The 22,194-nt window shown below is 44.6% G+C and overlaps 1 protein-coding gene across 1 annotated transcript; it reads left to right on the top strand.

Moving 5' to 3' along the window:
- Positions 1–13,086: 13,086 nt before the first annotated feature.
- Positions 13,087–16,617, top strand: LOC308304968 (ubiquitin carboxyl-terminal hydrolase 7-like; the record flags this gene model as incomplete). The annotated part of the gene is made up of 1 exon (XM_080749591.1): positions 13,087–16,617. One exon carries the CDS (start codon positions 13,087–13,089, stop codon positions 16,615–16,617), a length of 3,531 nt encoding a protein of 1,176 aa, XP_080605717.1.
- Between the last annotated feature and the right edge of the window lie 5,577 nt (positions 16,618–22,194).

Below are 22,194 nucleotides of genomic sequence, written 5' to 3'. Positions count from 1 at the left end.
TTGTAGAATAATTATGCTACAGTATCAATATCACTGCTGCATAAATGCTTCAATGTTTACAGACAGTGCTTTAAGAGATGCATAAATGGTTCAATGTTTACAGACAGTGCTTTAAGAGATGCATAAATGGTTCAATGTTTACAGACAGTGCTTTAAGAGGTTGTCTTTGTAGTTTACAGAACAGACATACAGTCACAGTGTTTTAAGAGATGTCAGTTCATATTTTGGTTGTTACAGAACATACAGTTGTGTTGTTTACAGAACAGACATACAGTTTTGTTGTTTACTAAACAGACGTACAGTTTTGTTGTTTACAGAACAGACATACAGTACAGTACAGACATTCATGCTTAGAGAGCAGTCATTTGATTTAGCATTTGTTTCTTTTGTTTTGCATCCAACACCCCACACCATACTTGCACACATCCACTCACCTACACTACTGATTCTACAGACTAACACACACCATAATGTGTTAATTCATCTTTATTTATGAATAAATGTCATTTTGCTGTAAGTTATCCATGATGTATCCCTCTTGTATCCATCCTGTGGGACGGGTCACGACTAGCGAGCTTGATGAGGACCAAGTAACAGTTCCAGGGTCTCCCCTGAGTACTAGGCCAAAAAAGTTGTGTGCACCCCTGTATATATATATATATATATATATATATATATATATATGTATCCACCTCTTTCCGCGGGAATTTTACTGGAGACTTTTTTTTGCAGACATACAAACTCACCTCGCGTCGCAGATGAAACCCGTTGTGAGCTTGTAGATCACACTCGGCTGCGGCGCCGGAAGCTACGTGCAACTTCTGCGCAATGCACGATGGGATGTTGGAAAGTTGTGTGTATATATATATATATATATATATATATATATATATATAGTATATAAAATGTATTTTTTATTTTTTGGTAAATGTTCCGCCCCAGGATAATGGATGTTGGGGATATTTTGATTATCGCGATAATATCGTAAATCACAGAGTCTTTGGCCACAATAATCGTGGCATGACGTTTTCATATCCTCCCATCCCTAGCAGCGACTTCTCAGTGGTCCAACAAGGTGTAGCGACTTCTCAGTGGTCCAACAAGGTGTAGCAACTTCTCAGTGGTCCAACAAGGTGTAGTGACTTCTTAGTGGTCCAACAAGGTGTAGCAACTTCTCAGTGGTCCAACAAGGTGTAGCAACTTCTTAGTGGTCCAACAAGGTGTAGTAACTTCTTAGTGGTCCAACAAGGTGTAGCAACTTCTCAGTGGTCCAACAAGGTGTAGCAACTTCTTAGTGGTCCAACAAGGTGTAGCAACTTCTTAGTGGTCCAACAAGGTGTAGCAACTTCTCAGTGGTCCAACAAGGTGTAGTGACTTCTTAGTGGTCCAACAAGGTGTAGCAACTTCTCAGTGGTCCAACAAGGTGTAGTGACTTCTTAGTGGTCCAACAAGGTGTAGCAACTTCTCAGTGGTCCAACAAGGTGTAGTGACTTCTCAGTGGTCCAACAAGGTGTAGCAACTTCTCAGTGGTCCAACAAGGTGTAGCGACTTCTCAGTGGTCCAACAAGGTGTAGCAACTTCTCAGTGGTCCAACAAGGTGTAGCGACTTCTCAGTGGTCCAACAAGGTGTAGCAACTTCTCAGTGGTCCAACAAGGTGTAGCGACTTCTCAGTGGTCCAACAAGGTGTAGCAACTTCTCAGTGGTCCAACAAGGTGTAGCAACTTCTCAGTGGTCCAACAAGGTGTAGCGACTTCTCAGTGGTCCAACAAGGTGTAGCAACTTCTCAGTGGTCCAACAAGGTGTAGCAACTTCTCAGTGGTCCAACAAGGTGTAGCGACTTCTCAGTGGTCCAACAAGGTGTAGCAACTTCTCAGTGGTCCAACAAGGTGTAGCAACTTCTCAGTGGTCCAACAAGGTGTAGTGACTTCTCAGTGGTCCAACAAGGTGTAGCAACTTCTCAGTGGTCCAACAAGGTGTAGCAACTTCTCAGTGGTCCAACAAGGTGTAGTGACTTCTCAGTGGTCCAACAAGGTGTAGCGACTTCTCAGTGGTCCAACAAGGTGTAGCGACTTCTCAGTGGTCCAACAAGGTGTAGCAACTTCTTAGTGGTCCAACAAGGTGTAGCGACTTCTTAGTGGTCCAACAAGGTGTAGCGACTTCTCAGTGGTCCAACAAGGTGTAGCGACTTCTCAGTGGTCCAACAAGGTGTAGCAACTTCTTAGTGGTCCAACAAGGTGTAGCGACTTCTCAGTGGTCCAACAAGGTGTAGTGACTTCTCAGTGGTCCAACAAGGTGTAGCAACTTCTCAGTGGTCCAACAAGGTGTAGTGACTTCTCAGTGGTCCAACAAGGTGTAGCAACTTCTCAGTGGTCCAACAAGGTGTAGCAACTTCTCAGTGGTCCAACAAGGTGTAGTGACTTCTCAGTGGTCCAACAAGGTGTAGCAACTTCTCAGTGGTCCAACAAGGTGTAGCAACTTCTCAGTGGTCCAACAAGGTGTAGCAACTTCTCAGTGGTCCAACAAGGTGTAGCAACTTCTTAGTGGTCCAACAAGGTGTAGCAACTTCTTAGTGGTCCAACAAGGTGTAGCGACTTCTCAGTGGTCCAACAAGGTGTAGCGACTTCTCAGTGGTCCAACAAGGTGTAGCAACTTCTTAGTGGTCCAACAAGGTGTAGCAACTTCTCAGTGGTCCAACAAGGTGTAGTGACTTCTCAGTGGTCCAACAAGGTGTAGCAACTTCTTAGTGGTCCAACAAGGTGTAGTGACTTCTCAGTGGTCCAACAAGGTGTAGTGACTTCTTAGTGGTCCAACAAGGTGTAGCAACTTCTCAGTGGTCCAACAAGGTGTAGTGACTTCTCAGTGGTCCAACAAGGTGTAGCAACTTCTTAGTGGTCCAACAAGGTGTAGCAACTTCTCAGTGGTCCAACAAGGTGTAGTGACTTCTCAGTGGTCCAACAAGGTGTAGCAACTTCTTAGTGGTCCAACAAGGTGTAGCAACTTCTCAGTGGTCCAACAAGGTGTAGCAACTTCTTAGTGGTCCAACAAGGTGTAGTGACTTCTTAGTGGTCCAACAAGGTGTAGCAACTTCTCAGTGGTCCAACAAGGTGTAGCAACTTCTCAGTGGTCCAACAAGGTGTAGCAACTTCTTAGTGGTCCAACAAGGTGTAGCAACTTCTTAGTGGTCCAACAAGGTGTAGCAACTTCTCAGTGGTCCAACAAGGTGTAACGACTTCTCAGTGGTCCAACAAGGTGTAGCAACTTCTCAGTGGTCCAACAAGGTGTAGCAACTTCTCAGTGGTCCAACAAGGTGTAGCGACTTCTCCTTGGAGCCTTGTTGCAGTGGTCCAACCCCAGCCAGGGGACGTATTGATAGGAGGAATATTACGTCTTTGTCTGAGCCTCAAAGTCCTTCAGGTCGATCTGGTAGTCGTCCACAGTGATGTACTTCAGAGTAGCACAGTAGCCCTGCGCGATCGCAAACTTGAACTTCTCAAACTCTTTCTGGTGGACGTCCAACGTGGTCTGAATCCTCGCCGTCACCTCGCGGAACGACTCGCCCTGTCTGATCTTGAGCAGGAAGGGGACTCCGAAAGTCTCGTAGCTTGCCTTGTTGAAGTGAGCGACTCGAATCAACATCTCCTTGTCCTTGTCCAGGTCTGTCTGGTCTACTGGGATCTCCTCTATTCTGAAGCTGTGAAAAGAGTAGTGGTAATAGTTGTTCAACTCTGGATCATCTAGCCGTTTGTCCTCCTGGTACACTTTGTCAATCTTATGATGCCATATCTCCAACAGTCTGAGTTTCCCAGAGCCTTTGTCCGAGAGATCAACCGATGTTTTACACTGGTTCAGCAGGTCCCTCACACAGCCGTCCTTGTGAGGGTAGAGGCTGATCTCCTCCTCTCTGAACTGGCTGTCCAGCCACGTGGCCTTGATAAAGAGTGTGGAAGTATAGGTCTACATGTGTGATTGGTGGGTGTGAGTGTTGGAGTCTGACTGTGTGCTGGTGTGAGTGTGTGTTTGAACATAAGTTTAATTCCACCCTGCATTCTATGGACTACTCATGTACATGGGTGTGTGAATACATGGACTATCATTGTGAGATCATTATGAAGTGTAAGAATTTTCTAACTACCTCATGACAGATCTTGAGGATAACCCAATGCTCCCATTTGCCAATATTGATGACGAAGAATTTTTTGATGACAGTACAGTAAAAAATGGACAGTATGAACAGTATACATTTACAAATTTTGAGCATACTGAACACAAACTTTATGAAATTGGCCATAATATTGACCCTGAAAATAACTTTTATAATAATTTAAATAACACATGTGAGTACTACACTGAAGAACAATATAAACATGTAAAAATGGAAGGTTTTATGCATTTTAATAGTAGGAGTTTAAACAAAAATTTTGGCAAAATAAAGCGAGTACTGTCTAAATACCAAAAATTCAGCGTCATCGCAGTCTCAGAGACTTGGCTGAATGATGAAAATGATCAAAACATGGAGCTAGTTGGGTATGAAATGTTCACATCACATAGGACCAACAAATCCAGAGGAGGAGTCGCTTTGTATGTGAACAATGATCTTAGATGCAGTATGGTGCAGAGTATGACAACAAACTTAGATGATACCTTTGAATGTCTCACAGTAGAAATTGTCATGGAAAAATCTAGAAATATTGTTGTAAGTTGTATGTACAGAACACCCGGATCCTGTTTAGACACATTTAACCACAACCTAGACAATATTCTTAGCAAACTAAATAATAATAAGATGCACTGTGTGTGTGGCGACTTTAATGTTGATCTTTTCAACCCATATGATAATAATAAAATAACAGCTTTTATCGACACCATATACGGAAACGGTCTATTCCCTGTTATCTCCAAGCCAACAAGAATAACTCCAAATACAGCAACACTGATTGATAATATCTTCACAAACAACTTTGAAAGCCAAATAACAGCTGGACTATTAATAAATGACACTAGCGATGACCTTCCTGTTTTTGCCAATTTACATAATCTACTAAATGTACCAACTAAAACGAAAAACACTTACACCTTAACAAGACACAGAACACCAGAAGCCATCACTGCCCTCAAGGAGGACCTAGACAGACAGACCTGGAATGAGGTCTATGATACAAATGATACAAATGAATGCTATGAGTCTTTTTTGTCAACTGTAACTGAATTATATAATAAACATTGTCCTCTTAGGAAATCTCAAAACACGCATATCTACAGAAACGAGAAACCTTGGATAACCAAAGGAATAGAAAATGCTTGTAAAAAGAAAAATACACTATACAAATTATTTATAAAATATAGAACAATGGATGCAGAAAATAGATATAAGACCTATAAAAATAAATTAGTAAATATAATAAGAGTAAATAAAAAGAATTATTACCAAAAGCAACTTGAACAGCATAAAGGAAACATCCAAGCTACGTGGAAAATATTAAATAACATAATAAAAAAAGGTAAGGGAAAAGGTGAGTATCCAAGTTACTTTATTAAAGACACACAAACTATCAACAAAAGTAAAGATATTGCAAATGGATTTAATGAATTTTTAATGTAGGACCAAGTCTTGCAAATGATATAAAAGAGCCGGGGGATGGGGATGGCCTGAAGGATAGGCTAGTCAATCAAAATCAACATTCAATTTTCATCAAAAGTGTAGATCAAAATGAAATAATAAATATTGTTAAGAATCTTAAAAGTAAAAAATCCACTGATAGCACAGATATTGACATGATACTAATTAAGAATATAATACAAAACATAGTTGCACCATTAACACATATATGTAATCAGTCATTTCTTGCAGGTATATTTCCCAATAAAATGAAAACGGCTAAAGTCATTCCCATCTATAAAACTGGTGACAGGCATCAATTTACAAACTACAGACCCATCTCCCTGCTCTCTCAATTTTCAAAGATATTAGAAAAATTATTTGTTGCAAGACTTGATCACTTCATTGACAAGCACCAACTATTAAGCAATCACCAGTATGGTTTTAGGTCAAATAGGTCCACCTTGATGGCAGTAACGGAACTTGTAGAGGCTATTTCAACTGGCATTGAAAACAGGGAGTACACTGTGGGGGTTTTTATCGATCTAAAAAAAGCTTTCGACACTATTGATCACAAAATACTTATTAAAAAAATGGAGAGGTATGGCTTTAGAGGAGTCGCCAGCAAGTGGCTAGAAAGCTACCTGAATGACAGAAGACAGTATGTGCATGCAAATAATGTTGACTCAGACCCACTATATATCACACATGGAGTCCCTCAGGGTTCCGTACTTGGTCCTAAATTGTTTATTATGTATATAAATGACATCGGTGAGGTATTGACTCAGCTTAAATATGTATTATTTGCAGACAACACTAGCCTATATAAATCGGGTGGAGATCTTGAACAGCTTCTGTGTGTAGTGGAAAAAGAATTACAGATTCTCAAAAAGTGGTTTGACGTCAATAAGTTATCATTAAATCTTAGTAAAACAAAATATATTCTTTTTTGTAATCGGAAAGTTGATATACCAGTGAAACTAAAAATACATAACGTGGAAATTGAACAAGTAAATGAACATAAATTTCTGGGCATCACCATAGACAATAAACTCTGTTGGAAACCACATATAACAAATATAAAGTCTAAATTATCAAAAACCATTGCAATATTATATAAATTGAAACCTATTATAAATAATAATTCACTATACTTACTCTACTGCTCCCTCATGCTTCCATACTTTACTTATTGTGTGGAAGTATGGGGGAATGCATACAAAACCATAACCAACCCAATCTTCATATTGCAAAAAAAAGCCATAAGAATAATAAATAAATCTGACTACCTAGCACCAACCAACCCATTATTTATTAATTCACAAATACTCAAATTTGAAGATCTAGTTGATCTAAAGATTGCCATCATTATGTATAAAGCCCACCATAAAGAACTCCCACCCTGCATGCAGAGGCTGTTCAAAGTGCGAGATACCAAGTACCAACTTAGGGGGACTTGTATATTTGAGGGATCAACACCAAGAACCAACACAAAAGCAAGATGTATATCTGTAGTGGGGGTAAGTACATGGAATAGTTTAGATAAAGAATTGAAAATGTGTACATCAGTGATCAAATTCAAAAAAATGTTTAAAACCAAGATAATAAATACATACAAAACATTATAGAAATATTGCAAAATAAGTAACAAATTATAAAGAAAAAATAGATATATAAAAACAGTGATAAGTTAATATGAAAATATCTTAAAATATATACTAATGCATTTATTATAAAACAGTAATAAATGCATAAACTTAAAATAACATTGGTACAATAGTGGGTCAGAGTCTTAGTGATGCACATATATATATTGCATATACATGTGCATTGTATGTATGTTTTGTGTAAGTGTACTTATCATATGGCATTGTGTCTATTTATTATTTATAACTATTTAAGTGGCAGATTTTGGCGTTAAATCGTGGCTATATTTCCATATCGCCACATGATATAGCGCCAAACTGAACTGTTTTGTTCTTTTTTTTCATTTTATGGACTAAAAAAATCTAATGGAATTACTAAAAGTTTTTGTTTCTGTTTTTCAGTTTTGTAAATTCAAATAATATTAACATTTGATATTTTAATTTAAATGGGGTAGGCAATATAAGCTACGGCTTCCGCCTATACCTTTTTGGACCTTTTTGGACTGTTCTGAATGTGCTTAATAACTACTGTATGCATTGTATAAATTGTCTGAAATGGTACCAAAATAAACTAACCTAAACCTAAACCTAAACGAAGTCTGCGATGTTCACCTTCAACCGCTGGTAGTAGAATTTGTTTTGCTGTCGTTGTTGCAGCATTGCATGCAGCGTTCCCTCAGGGTTATATTTGATGGGGCTGTACCCGTCCATACAGAGTGTGAATAACTGTAGCATCATGCCGTCTGTGTTCAACTTCTGAGCTACTGTCTTCACCACCTTCATTTGGTTCATACGCTTGGAGAGAGTGACCACCAAGCCGGGGTCACTGGGGTTGGTCTTGTCACAGAAGGTGACGTCCACTCGGTTGTAGACGTCCTGGAAGTAGTCCTTAGCCGTGGGCAGATCGCTGCTGTCATTCTCGGGGTCGTCCTTCTGGAAGACGATGATGACTGTGTCTTTTTCCACAGCCTTTTCCACAGCCTTGTCAAGAGAAGAATCATAGTTCTGTATCTGCTTTGTTAGGCCGGGCCTCACTTCCTCATAGACGATGAGGCTTGTCTCCTCCGGAAATCCTGCTCTCTCACACATGAAGGGGAAAAGCTCTCGTATTTTGCAGGATTTAGGTGTGCAGAAATGTCCACAATAAGTTATGCTTCTGGTTTGGGGATCATACATCTTCAAGAACACCATGAAGTCACACCTTTTGTCAAACTTGGGTAACGTGGCCCCACAAAACTCTGGATCCACCGTCTCCAGAAATATTGTCCAGGTCTCATTGGAGCTATGATGATAATAGTCGCTATCGCGGTCACTCAAGTTTTCCATCGACCTGTTGAAGTCGTTCTTGTCTAGCAGTGCAGGACGTCTGGTTTGGGACATCCTCATCTTCATGGACCACAGCCTCATCTGGTCCTGAGGAAAACCTGTTGTCTGGGAAAGGAGCTCAAGGAACTCCTGCAGCTTGGAGCTCTTCTGCACCCTGAACCTTTGGTAGTCCACCTTACTGCTGTCATACATGTCATGACCCTGATGACCAGAGAACTGCTTCTCTGTCACTATGTTGAGCTGCATGTAGAGATGAGCCTCCTGCAACTCCTTCCTCCACTGCCCCTCCACCCTACCCAGACCCACGTAGCCCGTGTGTTTCTTGGAGTCCCAGCCAACTCCATGAGGGGCCTCTGCCTGGAAAGAGACTTCAAAAGTGACTCTGTCATCCTCAATCAAGCCCTCCACGAGGCGAAAATTATCCAAGTAGAAATGAACGCCACGCTTCTTATCTTTGTTGGAGAACCGAAAGTCTACGGTGTGACTGAGGGACTCCTTCTCGTCTTTGTGGTTGACGATCTTAAACGTGGCCTGGACTTGGCACGACCACAACGTTGAACCGGGCTCTGCGCATTGCAGCCAGAGGCTGACCTTCGGTTTAAAAGACAAGTAAGGTGACGGCGGCGGCTCCAACACCACGTTCCAGCGAAGGTTCCTGACCGAGACGGCCGGGCCGCTTCGCTCTTCCTCACCGTTGCGGAATTGGCTGAAACGCTCCACCACCAGGCGGAGCGTCGCCTCCGACCGCCAGCTGGTGTCCTCCTCCTCCTCCTCCTCCTCCTCCTCCTCCTCCTCCATGGCCTCCTCTTCCTCCGGGCTTCCGTCGTGTGCGTCGCCATCGCCTCCCGCCGCGGTCGCATTCCCACCGTTGACGATGGCCTGGCCGACCGGGACCGTCGGCGGTTCCTCGGGGTCGTCGACCGACACGTTCACCGCCATATCCTCAGCGTTGCTGAGCCGCTGCTGCTGGCCGCCGTGACGACCGTCCTCTCCCATGGCGGTCGCCCGGACGACGGCTGGGTTTCTTGGGGTCTGATCCGTGTCCCCTCCTCGCTCCATGGCTGAGCTGCTGCTCACTGCCTCTCTGGATGCCGTGGTTGGGTGGTAAGGTTGTGAAGGTGGTGAGGTTGGAAGGGGGATTAGACGATGGTTGAAGAGCCTAATGGAGAACAATCTGAGTGTCAGAATCCGTGAGAGCCGAAATTCTGAATATTATAAATATTTGTTGTGGAGCGTTGGTGACGCCGTGGTCACCAACCGTGTCCAATTATGGTGTCAAGGCTATTGGGTGTGACCATGTGAGTGCAGTGGCGTCAGTTCAGCAAAAGCTAGGGTATGGCAAAGATGGTGGTCCTCATGGAAAAGAAGTATTACATTTTTGAAGCGGTGAAAGCCGCTTCCAATGAGTGGCTTTGTGTGTCCCACGCCCATATATGGTAATTTCAGTCCAGAATGAACAGGTTTTTTCAAAAACAAAATGTGTGTTTCATGTCCATATATGGTCATCCCAGTCCAGAATGAACAGGTTTTTATCAAAAACAAAATGTCTGTCACCTCATGTCCATATATGGTCATTCCAGTCAAGAATGAACAGGTTTTTTCTGTCCTGTACGTCCAGAATATCAGTCCAGAATGAATAGGCTTTTTCAAAAAGCAAAATGTGTGTCCCATGTCCATATATGGCCATTTCAGTTCAGAATGAATAGGTTTTATCTGTCCTGTCCCGTCCGTCAGTCCGTCCGTCCGTCCGTCCGTACGTACGTACGTCCGTACGTACGTCCGTCCGTCCATATGTATGTGTGTAGTGTCCGTCCCGGTCTGATGATTGGATACTTTGAGGATTGGTCAAGCTTCACATGACAATTCGGCCCTCCAGATAAAATCATTAATTCATTCAGAATATAAAGAATGTATAGATCACAGAGTTCATAACTCTAGAACATATAGAATAAAAGTTCACCGCTTCACTTCGAACCGAGGTTTGATTTTTATAACACGGTTCTATTGTGAAAATATCAGATCTACATGCTATGTAGATCTGCTATTTTCACAATGTCTGAAAAAAACAAGTTTTGTAATTTTTTTACCCAGGTTTCTATGGTTTCTTGGGCTGGATATGGCAGCCTGGAACGATTGTTCAAGTGCAGCTAAACTTGGCATGTTAGTAAACGTGCCACAATTAACAATAAAATGCATTGTCGTGCAATGCAAGTGTCGCCACTCTCCATACAACGCTCTGGATTCACTCACGCCTTCCTCCACAGTGAACCGCCGTCACCGATTGGCCTGTTCATTTCCTGATTACTCGCTCCCCATTGGCCGACGTCCAGACTGATGCCGTGGAGGAACGTGCGAGTGGATCCACGTTATCAGTAGGACTTTGTTTAGTGTGTTCCTTGTTTAGAGTCTAAGATGTAGACTACTCTGCCAGTGTGACCCCATCAATGTATTGACCAATCGCAGTCTGGACAGCCACAGGACAAACACACAGAGCCAGATGTAGGGGCGGTTAGCACCGCTCAACGACTAGAGGCTCGGCCTCACACCGACTTTACACGGGCGATCTGACTGATATGCCCATATATGGAGATCTCTATCAGTCCTTGTCCCTTTATGCCCATATATGGAGATCTCTATCAGTCAGTTCTTGTTCCTTTTATGCCCATATATGGAGATCCTTGAAATCATTACATGCCCATACGGTAGGTGGACATGTTGATATGCCCATACGTGGAGATCTCTGTACCTGTCAGTTCTTGTCCTTTTTATGCCCATATATGGAGAGTACCTTTTATGCTCATACTATTGAGATCTGTGTATCCCTGATGTCATCAGTATATGCCCATATATGGGCATGCCCCCTTTTGTGCAGCTGACTGTGATTTGTCTGTTCTGACGCCATGACGACACGTTGAGTTTAGACAACACAGACGCGTTTCCTTTCCGAAACATCCCCATTCTGAAACCAGGTTAGCATTCACCAGCGTCTGCAGGTTAGCATTTCACCAGGTTAGCATTCACCAGGTTAGCATTCACCAGCGTACTGAGGTTAGGGTTAGGTTTAGGTGGACGTAGCTTCATTGGGAACTCCTTGTATGTCCCTCACCGCTTCGAGATGTCCGAAGCGGTGAGGGACCAATCGGGGCCCAGTATGCAAATATGTGGCGGCTTTATCACCAGAGGCTGAGAACAGAACATTTTCCAAACATTGCGGATATGGATAACAAAATAAAATAAAAATCACACCCAATGTGAAGTGAGCGGTGGTCGTGCTTGCATAACGTCTTCAATTGGTAATTGGTGATGTAATACAGGATACACACACATTGCTATGGCAAAACGCTGAGGAAAAAGACTAGGATATAGGTCTAGGATGTAATTGGTGAGGAAAACACATTGTTATGGCAAAACGCTGAGGAAAAGTGGCAACAGATAGGTCTAGGATGTAACTGGTGATGTAATGTGATGTAATATGGCTACACACACATATTGCTATGGCAAAATGCTGAGGAAAACACATTGCTATGGCAAAACGCTGAGGAAAAGTGGCTACAGACACACGCACAGCCACTCTATGGAGCGGTTTACCACCACTCAAAAACATAGGGATTTAAAATCGGCAAAAAAGTGAAGAAATAAGTATTGAGCTGTGCTATGAAGCTGTCTACAGAGACGGCCTGTCTAAGGTGCACCTGGGTTTATTCCAGGCGGTCGGCCCGTAAAAACAGAATGCTGCTTCACCGTATTTTTTTGTATGTAATTTTTGGCACATGGAGCAGGATTACGCTTGAAGACCTGAAGGGGTGTTTTCTAGACAGGCAGTCGTAGAAGTGCGACGAAGCCTGGCCGCTGAGAGCTTTATAAACAAGTAAAATCATTTTTAAATCAATCCAGTCAAAGTGCACTAAAAGTGCAACACTAAGATGAGTAACACTCATCTTAGTTTTAGTTAAAACTCTGGCTGCTGCATTTTGGACAAGTTGTATTCTGCCGCTTTTCTTTCTTCCACAGGCCAGATAAAAGGAGGAAAGTGCACTGCAGTAGTCTAGTCGAGAAAAGACAAACGCGTGGATCAGTGTTTTTCGCATTGTCCATGTATTGACCCCCCCCCCCCCCCCCCCCTCTGTCCCAACCAATAGAATGCTGAAAAAATCCCGGTTCCATTTCCATCTTCAGGACAGGATGTAGAAAGATGGCGGCATAAACAAGCTTGCTAAACAGGTTTCATTTACCGTCTATGGGCGTTGCTTCGTCCATATATGGCCGTAGATTTGTCCATCTCTTGTTGTATGCCGATTGTCACAGTGGAGTCTTGCCCAAATACACAGGTCCACCCGGCTGACATCCATCCCCCAAGTCATGCCCAAATAAGGCGCCAACCCTGGCTGTGGGGAGTGTGTGTCGACAGACGGAGATGGAGCCATATTTGGGCGTCGGGCCGTGACATAACGCCACATCACACGGTTTACTTATTATGACGTCCCGTTGTTCGTCGGCCCATAAAGTGTGCCGCCGAAATGCAGGCCCTCATTTGGAGTTGCATGCCGCCCTGTCGCCACACACCGCTCTGTCCACAGCATCATCAGCCCAGTGAAGCAGCAACCCTGGACCACACGGTCGAGGACATCAGCGATACCACAGCAGCCTCGCCGCCATCCGCTAGCGACAACCGGCATCCCGAACAGCAGCAGCAGCGGCTCAGCAACGCTGAGGATATGGCCGTGAACGTGTCGGTCGACGACCCCGAGGCACCGCCGGCGGTCCCGGTCGGCCAGGCGATTGTCAACGGTGGGAATGCGACTGTGGCGGGAGGCGATGGCGACGCACACGACGGAAGCCCGGTGGAGGAGCAGGCCATGGAGGTAGGGGTGGAGGAGGAGGAGGACACCAGCTGGCGGTCGGAGGCGACGCTCCACCTGGTGGTGGAGCGTTTCAGCCAATTCCGCAACGGTGAGGAAGAGCGAAGCGGCCCGGCCGTCTCGGTCAGAAACCTTGGCTGGAACCTGGTGTTGGAGCCGCCGTCTTGCTGGTCTAATAAACCCAAGGTCAGTGTCTGGCTGCATTGTGCTGAGCCTGATTCAAAGTTTTGGTCGTGCCAAGTCCAGGCCACGTTTAAGATCGTCAACCACAAAGACGAGAAGGAGTCCCTCAGTTACACCGTAGACTTTCGGTTCTCCAACAAACTTAAGAAGGTTGGCGTTCATTTCTACTTGGAGAATTTTCGCCCCGCGAAGGGCTTGATTGAGGATGACAGAGTCACTTTTGAAGTCTCTTTCCAGGCAGAGGCCCCTCACGGAGTTGGCTGGGACTCCAAGAAACACACAGGCTACGTGGGTCTGAAGAACCAGGGAGCAACCTGCTACATGAACAGCCTGTTGGAGACGCTGTTCTTCAGCAACCAGCTAAGACGGGCCGTGTACCTGATGCCCACAGAGGGGGATGACTCGTCCAAGAGCATTCCTCTTGCCCTGCAGAGGGTCTTCTATGAGCTGCAGCACAGCGACAAGCCCGTCAGCACCAAAAAACTCACCAAGTCCTTTGGGTGGGACACAATAGACAGCTTCTTGCAACATGACGTCCAGGAGTTGTGCAGGGTGCTCCTGGACAACGTAGAGAACACAATGAAAGGCACTTGTGTTGAGGGGACCATCCCCAAGCTCTTCAGAGGAAAGATGGTTTCTTTCATCCAGTGTAAGCATGTGGACTACGGTTCAGAGAGGATAGAGGACTACTATGATATCCAGCTCAGCATCAAAGGAAAGAAGAACATCTTTGAGTCGTTCAAAGACTACGTAGCGACAGAACAGTTGGATGGAGACAACAAATATGATGCAGGAGAGCACGGCCTTCAGGAAGCAGAGAAGGGGGTGAAGTTCCTGACCTTCCCTCCCATTCTGCACCTGCAGCTGATGAGGTTCATGTACGACCCGCAGACCGACCAAAACCAAAAGATAAACGACAGGTTTGGGTTCCCGGAGCGGCTGCCTCTGGATGAGTTTCTCCAGAAGGCCGACTGCAAGGACCCGGCAAACTACATCCTGCACGCGGTGCTGGTGCACAGCGGGGACAACCACGGAGGACACTATGTGGTTTATCTCAACCCCAAAGGAGACGGGAAATGGTATAAGTTTGATGACGATGTGGTGTCTCAGTGCAGCACAGAGAAAGCCACAGAACGCAACTACGGCTTTCATGACGAAGACCTTTCGGTTCGCCACTGCACCAGCGCCTACATGTTGGTGTACATCCGCGAGTCCAAGCTCGCCGAGGTTCTCCAGCCGGTGACGGATTCAGACATCCCCCAGCAGCTGGTGGAACGTCTGCAGGAGGAGATGAGGGTGGAGGAGCAGAGGAGGAAGGAGTTGCAGGAGGCTCATCTCTACATGCAGGTCCAGATGGTGACAGAGGACCAGTTCTACGGTCATCAGGGTCATGACATGTATGACGGCAGTAAGGTGAACTACAAAAGGTTGAGGGTGCAGAAGAGCTCCAAGCTGCAGGAGTTCCTTGAGCTCCTTTCCCAGACAAATGGTTTTCCTCAGGACCAGATGAGGCTGTGGTCCATGAAGAAGATGATGTCCCAAACCAGACGTCCTGCACTGCTAGACAAGAACGACTTCAACAGGTCGATGGAATCCTTGAGTGACCGCGATAGCGATTATTATCATCATAGCTCCAATGAGACCTGGACAATATTTCTGGAGACGGTGGATCCAGAGATTTGTGGGGCCACGTTACCCAAGTTTGACAAAGGGTGTTACTACATGGTGTTCTTGAAGATGTATGATCCCCAGACCAGAAGCATAACTTATTGTGGACATGTCTGCACACCTAAATCCTGCAAAATACGAGAGCTTTTCCCCTTCATGTGTGAGAGAGCAGGATTTCCGGAGGAGACGAGCCTCATCGTCAATGAGGAAGTGAGGCCCGGCCTAACAAAGCAGATACAGAAATATGATTCTTCTCTTGACAAGGCTGTGGAAAAGGCTGTGGAAAAAGACACAGTCATCATCGTCTTCCAGAAGGACGACCCCGAGAATGACAGCAGCGATCTGCCCACGGCTAAGGACTACTTCCAGGACGTCTACAACCGGGTGGACATTACCTTCTGTGACAAGACCAACCCCAGTGACCCCGGCTTGGTGGTCACTCTCTCCAAGCGTATGAACCAAATGACGATGGTGAAGACAGTAGCTCAGAAGTTGAACACAGACGGCATGATGCTACAGTTATTCACACTCTGTATGGACGGGTACAGCCCCATCAAATATAACCCTGAGGGAATGCTGCAAGCAATGCTGCAACAACAGTCCTTCAACCTACGACAGCCAAACAAACTCTACTACCAGCGGTTGAAGGTGAACATCGCAGACTTTGAGAACAGGAGGCGTTTCAAGGCCACCTGGCTGGACAGCCAGTTCAGAGAGGAGGAGATCAGCCTCTACCCTCACAAGGACGGCTGTGTGAGGGACCTGCTGAACCAGTGTAAAACATCGGTTGATCTCTCAGACAAAGGCTCTGGGAAACTCAGACTGTTGGAGATATGTCATCATAAGATTGACAAAGTGTACCAGGAGGACAAACGGCTAGATGATCCAGAGTTGAACAACTATTACCACTACTCTTTTCAAATCCTCAGAATCGAGGAGATCCCAGTAGACCAGACAGACCTGGACAAGGACAAGGAGATGTTGATTCGAGTCGCTCACTTCAACAAGTTAAGCTACGAGACTTTCGGAGTCCCCTTCCTGCTGAAGATCAGACAGGGCGAGTCGTTCCGCGAGGTTATGGCGAGGATTCAGACCACGTTGGACGTCCACCAGAAAGAGTTTGAGAAGTTCAAGTTTGCGATCATGGGCTACTGTGCTACTCTGAAGTACATCACTGGGGACGACTACCAGATCGACCTGAAGGACTTTGAGGCTCAGCCAAAGACGTACTATTCCTCCTATCAATTTGTCCCCTGGCTGGGGTTGGACCACTGCAACAAGGCTCCAAAGAAAAGTCGCTACACCTTGTTGGAGAAGGCAATCAAGATCCACAACTAAAACAGTCCTCTGAACCACCCACCAAAACCAACAGTAGTGTGTGTGTGTGTGTGTGTGTGTGTGTGTGGAGGGTTCGATGTCACCTTAGTTTAACAGAAGGCTTTTTATGGTAATAAATAATCATCCAAACACACGCTGAGCGATTACCGTGTACGTGTCGATTACCTGCGCCAGCAGATCGGGCAATACTGCGCCCGTAGCCAATCACGGAGCAGCGTTCCACTTGACGTCGCCATCGACAAGCCAAGAGGGACCAACCAGCATTCCTGGTGACGTCGCCATCAACAAGTGCGATTTTCTGATATAATTAACGGCACCCTCTGCCGGCGCCCGGACAGAAGTGCAGCTCCAGTTTAAACCGTGTTATGATCGTGTGAGGAGTGATATTCATAACCAGCCATGAAACAGCATTATGTATTGTAAAACACAATGTCGATTTCTCAGTGGCTAAATAAAAAATATATATAATCGTCCACCTTTTCTATGGAATGAGGCCTTTAGCAAAAAAAAAAAAAAAAACGGTGATGCATGTTCGCATTGTTTTACTGGCGTCGCACATGTGGTGTAATGACATTACACCATCCATCCATCCATCCATCCATCCATCCATCTGCCTCCTGATTTCCTTCAAATCTTCCCAGCTCCTTTTTTTTTTTTGTCAGAGGTTATTATTATAATAATATAATAATAATTAATTATAATTATTATCTGTCTGTATTACAAACACACACACTTAAGAAAATGTACACAAAAAAATTAAGAAAAGAAAAACAGAATCAACAACAAGCCACTTAAACCGTACTTTCAATATTTACCATAAAAATACTAGTTGGGTAAACTCCAATACACATACATACTAGTTGGGTAAACTCCAATACACATAAATACTAGTTGGGTAAACTCCAATACACATAAAACTGAAATTGATGAATTATAAATGACGGAAGCAACAACAATTAACTTAACCTAGCAACAACAAAACTACAACTAAACCAAAAAAGAATCCTTTCCGAAGGGATTATTAACTCGTAATTGAAGAAAAAAAGTGAAGCTTTTATAGGGTGTCGGAAATAAAATGCCCATTCATTTTCACCATAGGGGATTTTATTATCAGCCCCGAAGTCGTAACAATTCAATGAACACTTACCACTAGGCTGGTGGTTGTAAAATGGTTCTATATGCTCCTGTAGAACCCCCGAGTATGTATGCAATCACTCTAGTTTTAGTAAAAACACGTTTTAATAAAGATCGCACAAAGAAGAACTGCAGTACCCATACTGATAAAAATAGACATCCGGTGAAATTGACGTCTGTGATTGGTTGAGCTTGCGGTTACCTCGGAAGTAGCTACTGCCCCCTGTCTGCCCGGCAGATTATTGCACTTCAGAAGAACTCCGTGAGCGATCGTCTTTCTTTTACAAATATAATGCACTATTTTAAAGATGACGATACGAGCGTCCACAGAGATGAAAATCACTACATGTCAGGCCATATGCTGGTCTGGATAACTAAACTGAGCGTGATTTAAGGGAAATATTTCAGGAAATAAATGTCATTCGCAATGCTTTGCCCATTATACCTGTTGTCATAGAACCCGTTTTGACCATCTGTTTGCCTGTGTGCATTTATGCCCATATAGGCTACTGCATGGCGATATCTGTATCTGTCGTCTGCGTCCCTTTTATGCCCGTATATGGAGATTTCTGTATCTGTCTGTCTGTCTGTGTCCCTTTTATGCCCATTATGGAGATCTCTGTATCTGTCCCTCTTATGCCCATATATGGAGATCTCTGTATCTGTCCCTCTTATGCCCGTATATGGAGATCTCTGTATCTGTCCCTCTTATGCCCGTATGGAGATCTCTGTATGTGTCCGTGCCACTGACTAACCCTAACCCTAACCCTAACCCGAACCCTTGTGCTATAATAACAGTTTCTCTACCCCTGAGCTACGAGCTATCAAGAGCCTCCAGTCCAGTGTTACAGTGTTGCACTCTCCTAGCATACAGAGTGTTAGTGTTGCACTCTCCTAGCATACAGAGTGTTAGTGTTGCACTCTCCTAGCATACGGAATGTCACAGTGTTGCACTCTCCTAGCATACAGTCTAGTGTTACAGTGTTGCACTCTCCTAGCATACAGAGTGTTAGTGTTGCACTCTCCTAGCATACAGAGTGTTAGTGTTGCACTCTCCTAGCATACAGAGTGTCACAGTGTTGCACTCTCCTAGCATACAGTCTAGTGTTACAGTGTTGCACTCTCCTAGCATACAGAGTGTTAGTGTTGCACTCTCCTAGCATACAGTCTAGTGTTACAGTGTTGCACTCTCCTAGCATACAGTCTAGTGTTACAGTGTTGCACTCTCCTAGCATACAGAGTGTCACAGTGTTGCACTCTCCTAGCATACAGAGTGTCACAGTGTTGCACTCTCCTAGCATACAGAGTGTCACAGTGTTGCACTCTCCTAGCATACAGAGTGTTAGTGTTGCACTCTCCTAGCATACAGAGTGTTAGTGTTGCACTCTCCTAGCATACAGAGTGTTAGTGTTGCACTCTCCTAGCATACAGTCTAGTGTTACAGTGTTGCACTCTCCTAGCATACAGAGTGTTAGTGTTGCACTCTCCTAGCATACAGTCTAGTGTTACAGTGTTGCACTCTCCTAGCATACAGAGTGTTAGTGTTGCACTCTCCTAGCATACAGAGTGTTAGTGTTGCACTCTCCTAGCATACAGTCTAGTGTTACAGTGTTGCACTCTCCTAGCATACAGAGTGTTAGTGTTGCACTCTCCTAGCATACAGTCTAGTGTTACAGTGTTGCACTCTCCTAGCATACAGAGTGTCACAGTGTTGCACTCTCCTAGCATACAGAGTGTTAGTGTTGCACTCTCCTAGCATACAGTCTAGTGTTACAGTGTTGCACTCTCCTAGCATACAGAGTGTTAGTGTTGCACTCTCCTAGCATACAGAGTGTTAGTGTTGCACTCTCCTAGCATACAGTCTAGTGTTACAGTGTTGCACTCTCCTAGCATACAGAGTGTTAGTGTTGCACTCTCCTAGCATACAGAGTGTTAGTGTTGCACTCTCCTAGCATACAGTCTAGTGTTACAGTGTTGCACTCTCCTAGCATACAGAGTGTCACAGTGTTGCACTCTCCTAGCATACAGAGTGTTAGTGTTGCACTCTCCTAGCATACAGAGTGTTAGTGTTGCACTCTCCTAGCATACAGAGTGTCACAGTGTTGCACTCTCCTAGCATACAGAGTGTTACAGTGTTGCACTCTCCTAGCATACAGTCTAGTGTTACAGTGTTGCACTCTCCTAGCATACAGTCTAGTGTTACAGTGTTGCACTCTCCTAGCATACAGTCTAGTGTTACAGTGTTGCACTCTCCTAGCATACAGTCTAGTGTTACAGTGTTGCACTCTCCTAGCATACAGTCTAGTGTTACAGTGTTGCACTCTCAGTCTAGTGTTACAGTGTTGCACTCTCCTAGCATACAGTCTAGTGTTACAGTGTTGCACTCTCCTAGCATACAGTCTAGTGTTACAGTGTTGCACTCTCCTAGCATACAGTCTAGTGTTACAGTGTTGCACTCTCCTAGCATACAGTCTAGTGTTACAGTGTTGCACTCTCCTAGCATACAGAGTGTCACAGTGTTGCACTCTCCTAGCATACAGGTTTCCCGTCCCCCAGTAATTCATTATCTGTTATTGAGTGCAGTGGAACAAAGAATTTATATCTGTTGCGCTTGCAATTTGATGATCTGTTATCTGCACCGTCTACCGGATGGCAGCAACTCATATTCTGTTTGGAGGATGCTATGTGGATCATCGCTGTCCTCTCAAAAATTTCCTTGAGAGAACGTGGGGGCTGCATGCAAATGATTTTACCAGCCCTCTCTCTTGACTAGGTTTTGCAGTTGGGATTTGAGTTTGACGGACAGATTAACAAACCAGGTGGTGATAATTGGATGACAGATTCCATGTTTGCCTTATAGAACAGCAACACCCCATGGACCCTGAGCCTTGAAAGCAGGAAAGCAGGCTCTGTCGTTGGGTCCTCTCTGCAGGGGGTGGAGGAAGTAACCAGGGTGCGTACAGTGAGGAAGCTAGATTCCATCTTGGAGAACTCCTCTCACCCCCTCCATCTAGAGATCACCAGTTACTGGAGTAAGAGAGGAAACGACCGCTTTACCTACCCAGGACGGAGATGTGAGAGATTAGGAAAATCTTTTGTACCGGCTGCCCTTAAGCTGTACAACGAGACACATAACGGACGATTGAAAAGGACTTCCTTCCTAACCTAGACTGACGGAACTATTGCTGTATTGACTTTGACCCCTAAGGACCTTCCAGGGAGAGTGCTCAATGCTCATGTGCGTCTTGCAGTGACACGCGCTCCCTAGTTTTTCTTCTTCTCTGAGCTGCTTTTTTTTTTTTGTTCTTTCGCACTGATTTTTGACTTTGCACTATTAGGTTGTGTTGGTAGTTTCTTTCTGCTTTGTTTAACAATGTCAGTGAGATACTTGTTGCACTAACTATCATTGACTGCTACGGTCTCTTTTTGTAAGACACTTTATGTATATATACTTATATATTATTCGCCCCCTCTATTGATGCACCTTCTCTTTATTGGTACTGCACTGCTCTTTTTTTCCTCTTATCTATCTTTTTTCTTACTTCTCTGTAACTTTGTAAATACTGTATACTGATATGCTACAACTGGACAACTGAATTTCTCCCTTGGGATAATAAAGGTATCTATCCTTCTCAGGAAGTGCATGCGCAGATTAAGACAGGGAACAAAGAGAATCCACTTGTTTGGCCCAGTTTAACTGAGAATCAAAACAAAAAGGCCTACCGAAGTACTTATGAGAAGTCACACATTTCTGGTCAAGGGAAAGGTCCATAACAGCTTGTGGAGGCTTTGGTGGGATTGAGCCTGGTCTGTGATTTTCGGGGTCATCTGTAAGGTCAATCTTCTCGGAATTGCAGCAGAATCCCTTTCGCTCCTCTTTCCGTACAAAGGCACCGCAATGTGAGCATCTGGGACATAGAAACAGTGAGGTGTTGCTCAATGTGAGCGTCTGGGACATAGAAACAGTGAAGTGTTGCTCAATGTGAGCGTCTGGGACATAGAAACAGTGAAGTGTTGCTCAATGTGAGCATCTGGGACATAGAAACAGTGAGGTGTTGCTCAATGTGAGCGTCTGGGACATAGAAACAGTGAAGTGTTGCTCAATGTGAGCGTCTGGGACATAGAAACAGTGAGGTGTTGCTCAATGTGAGCATCTGGGACATAGAAACAGTGAGGTGTTGCTCAATGTGAGCGTCTGGGACATAGAAACAGTGAAGTGTTGCTCAATGTGAGCATCTGGGACATAGAAACAGTGAGGTGTTGCTCAATGTGAGCGTCTGGGACATAGAAACAGTGAAGTGTTGCTCAATGTGAGCATCTGGGACATAGAAACAGTGAGGTGTTGCTCAATGTGAGCATCTGGGACATAGAAACAGTGAGGTGTTGCTCAATGTGAGCGTCTGGGACATAGAAACAGTGAAGTGTTGCTCAATGTGAGCGTCT

The sequence above is a fragment of the Nannobrachium achirus genome, assembly GCF_963921795.1.
Source record: "Nannobrachium achirus genome assembly, chromosome: 19".
Taxonomy (NCBI): Eukaryota; Metazoa; Chordata; class Actinopteri; order Myctophiformes; family Myctophidae; genus Nannobrachium; species Nannobrachium achirus.
The sequence above is the reverse complement of the archived record's forward strand: the minus strand, read 5'-3'. Positions and strand labels throughout refer to the sequence as shown.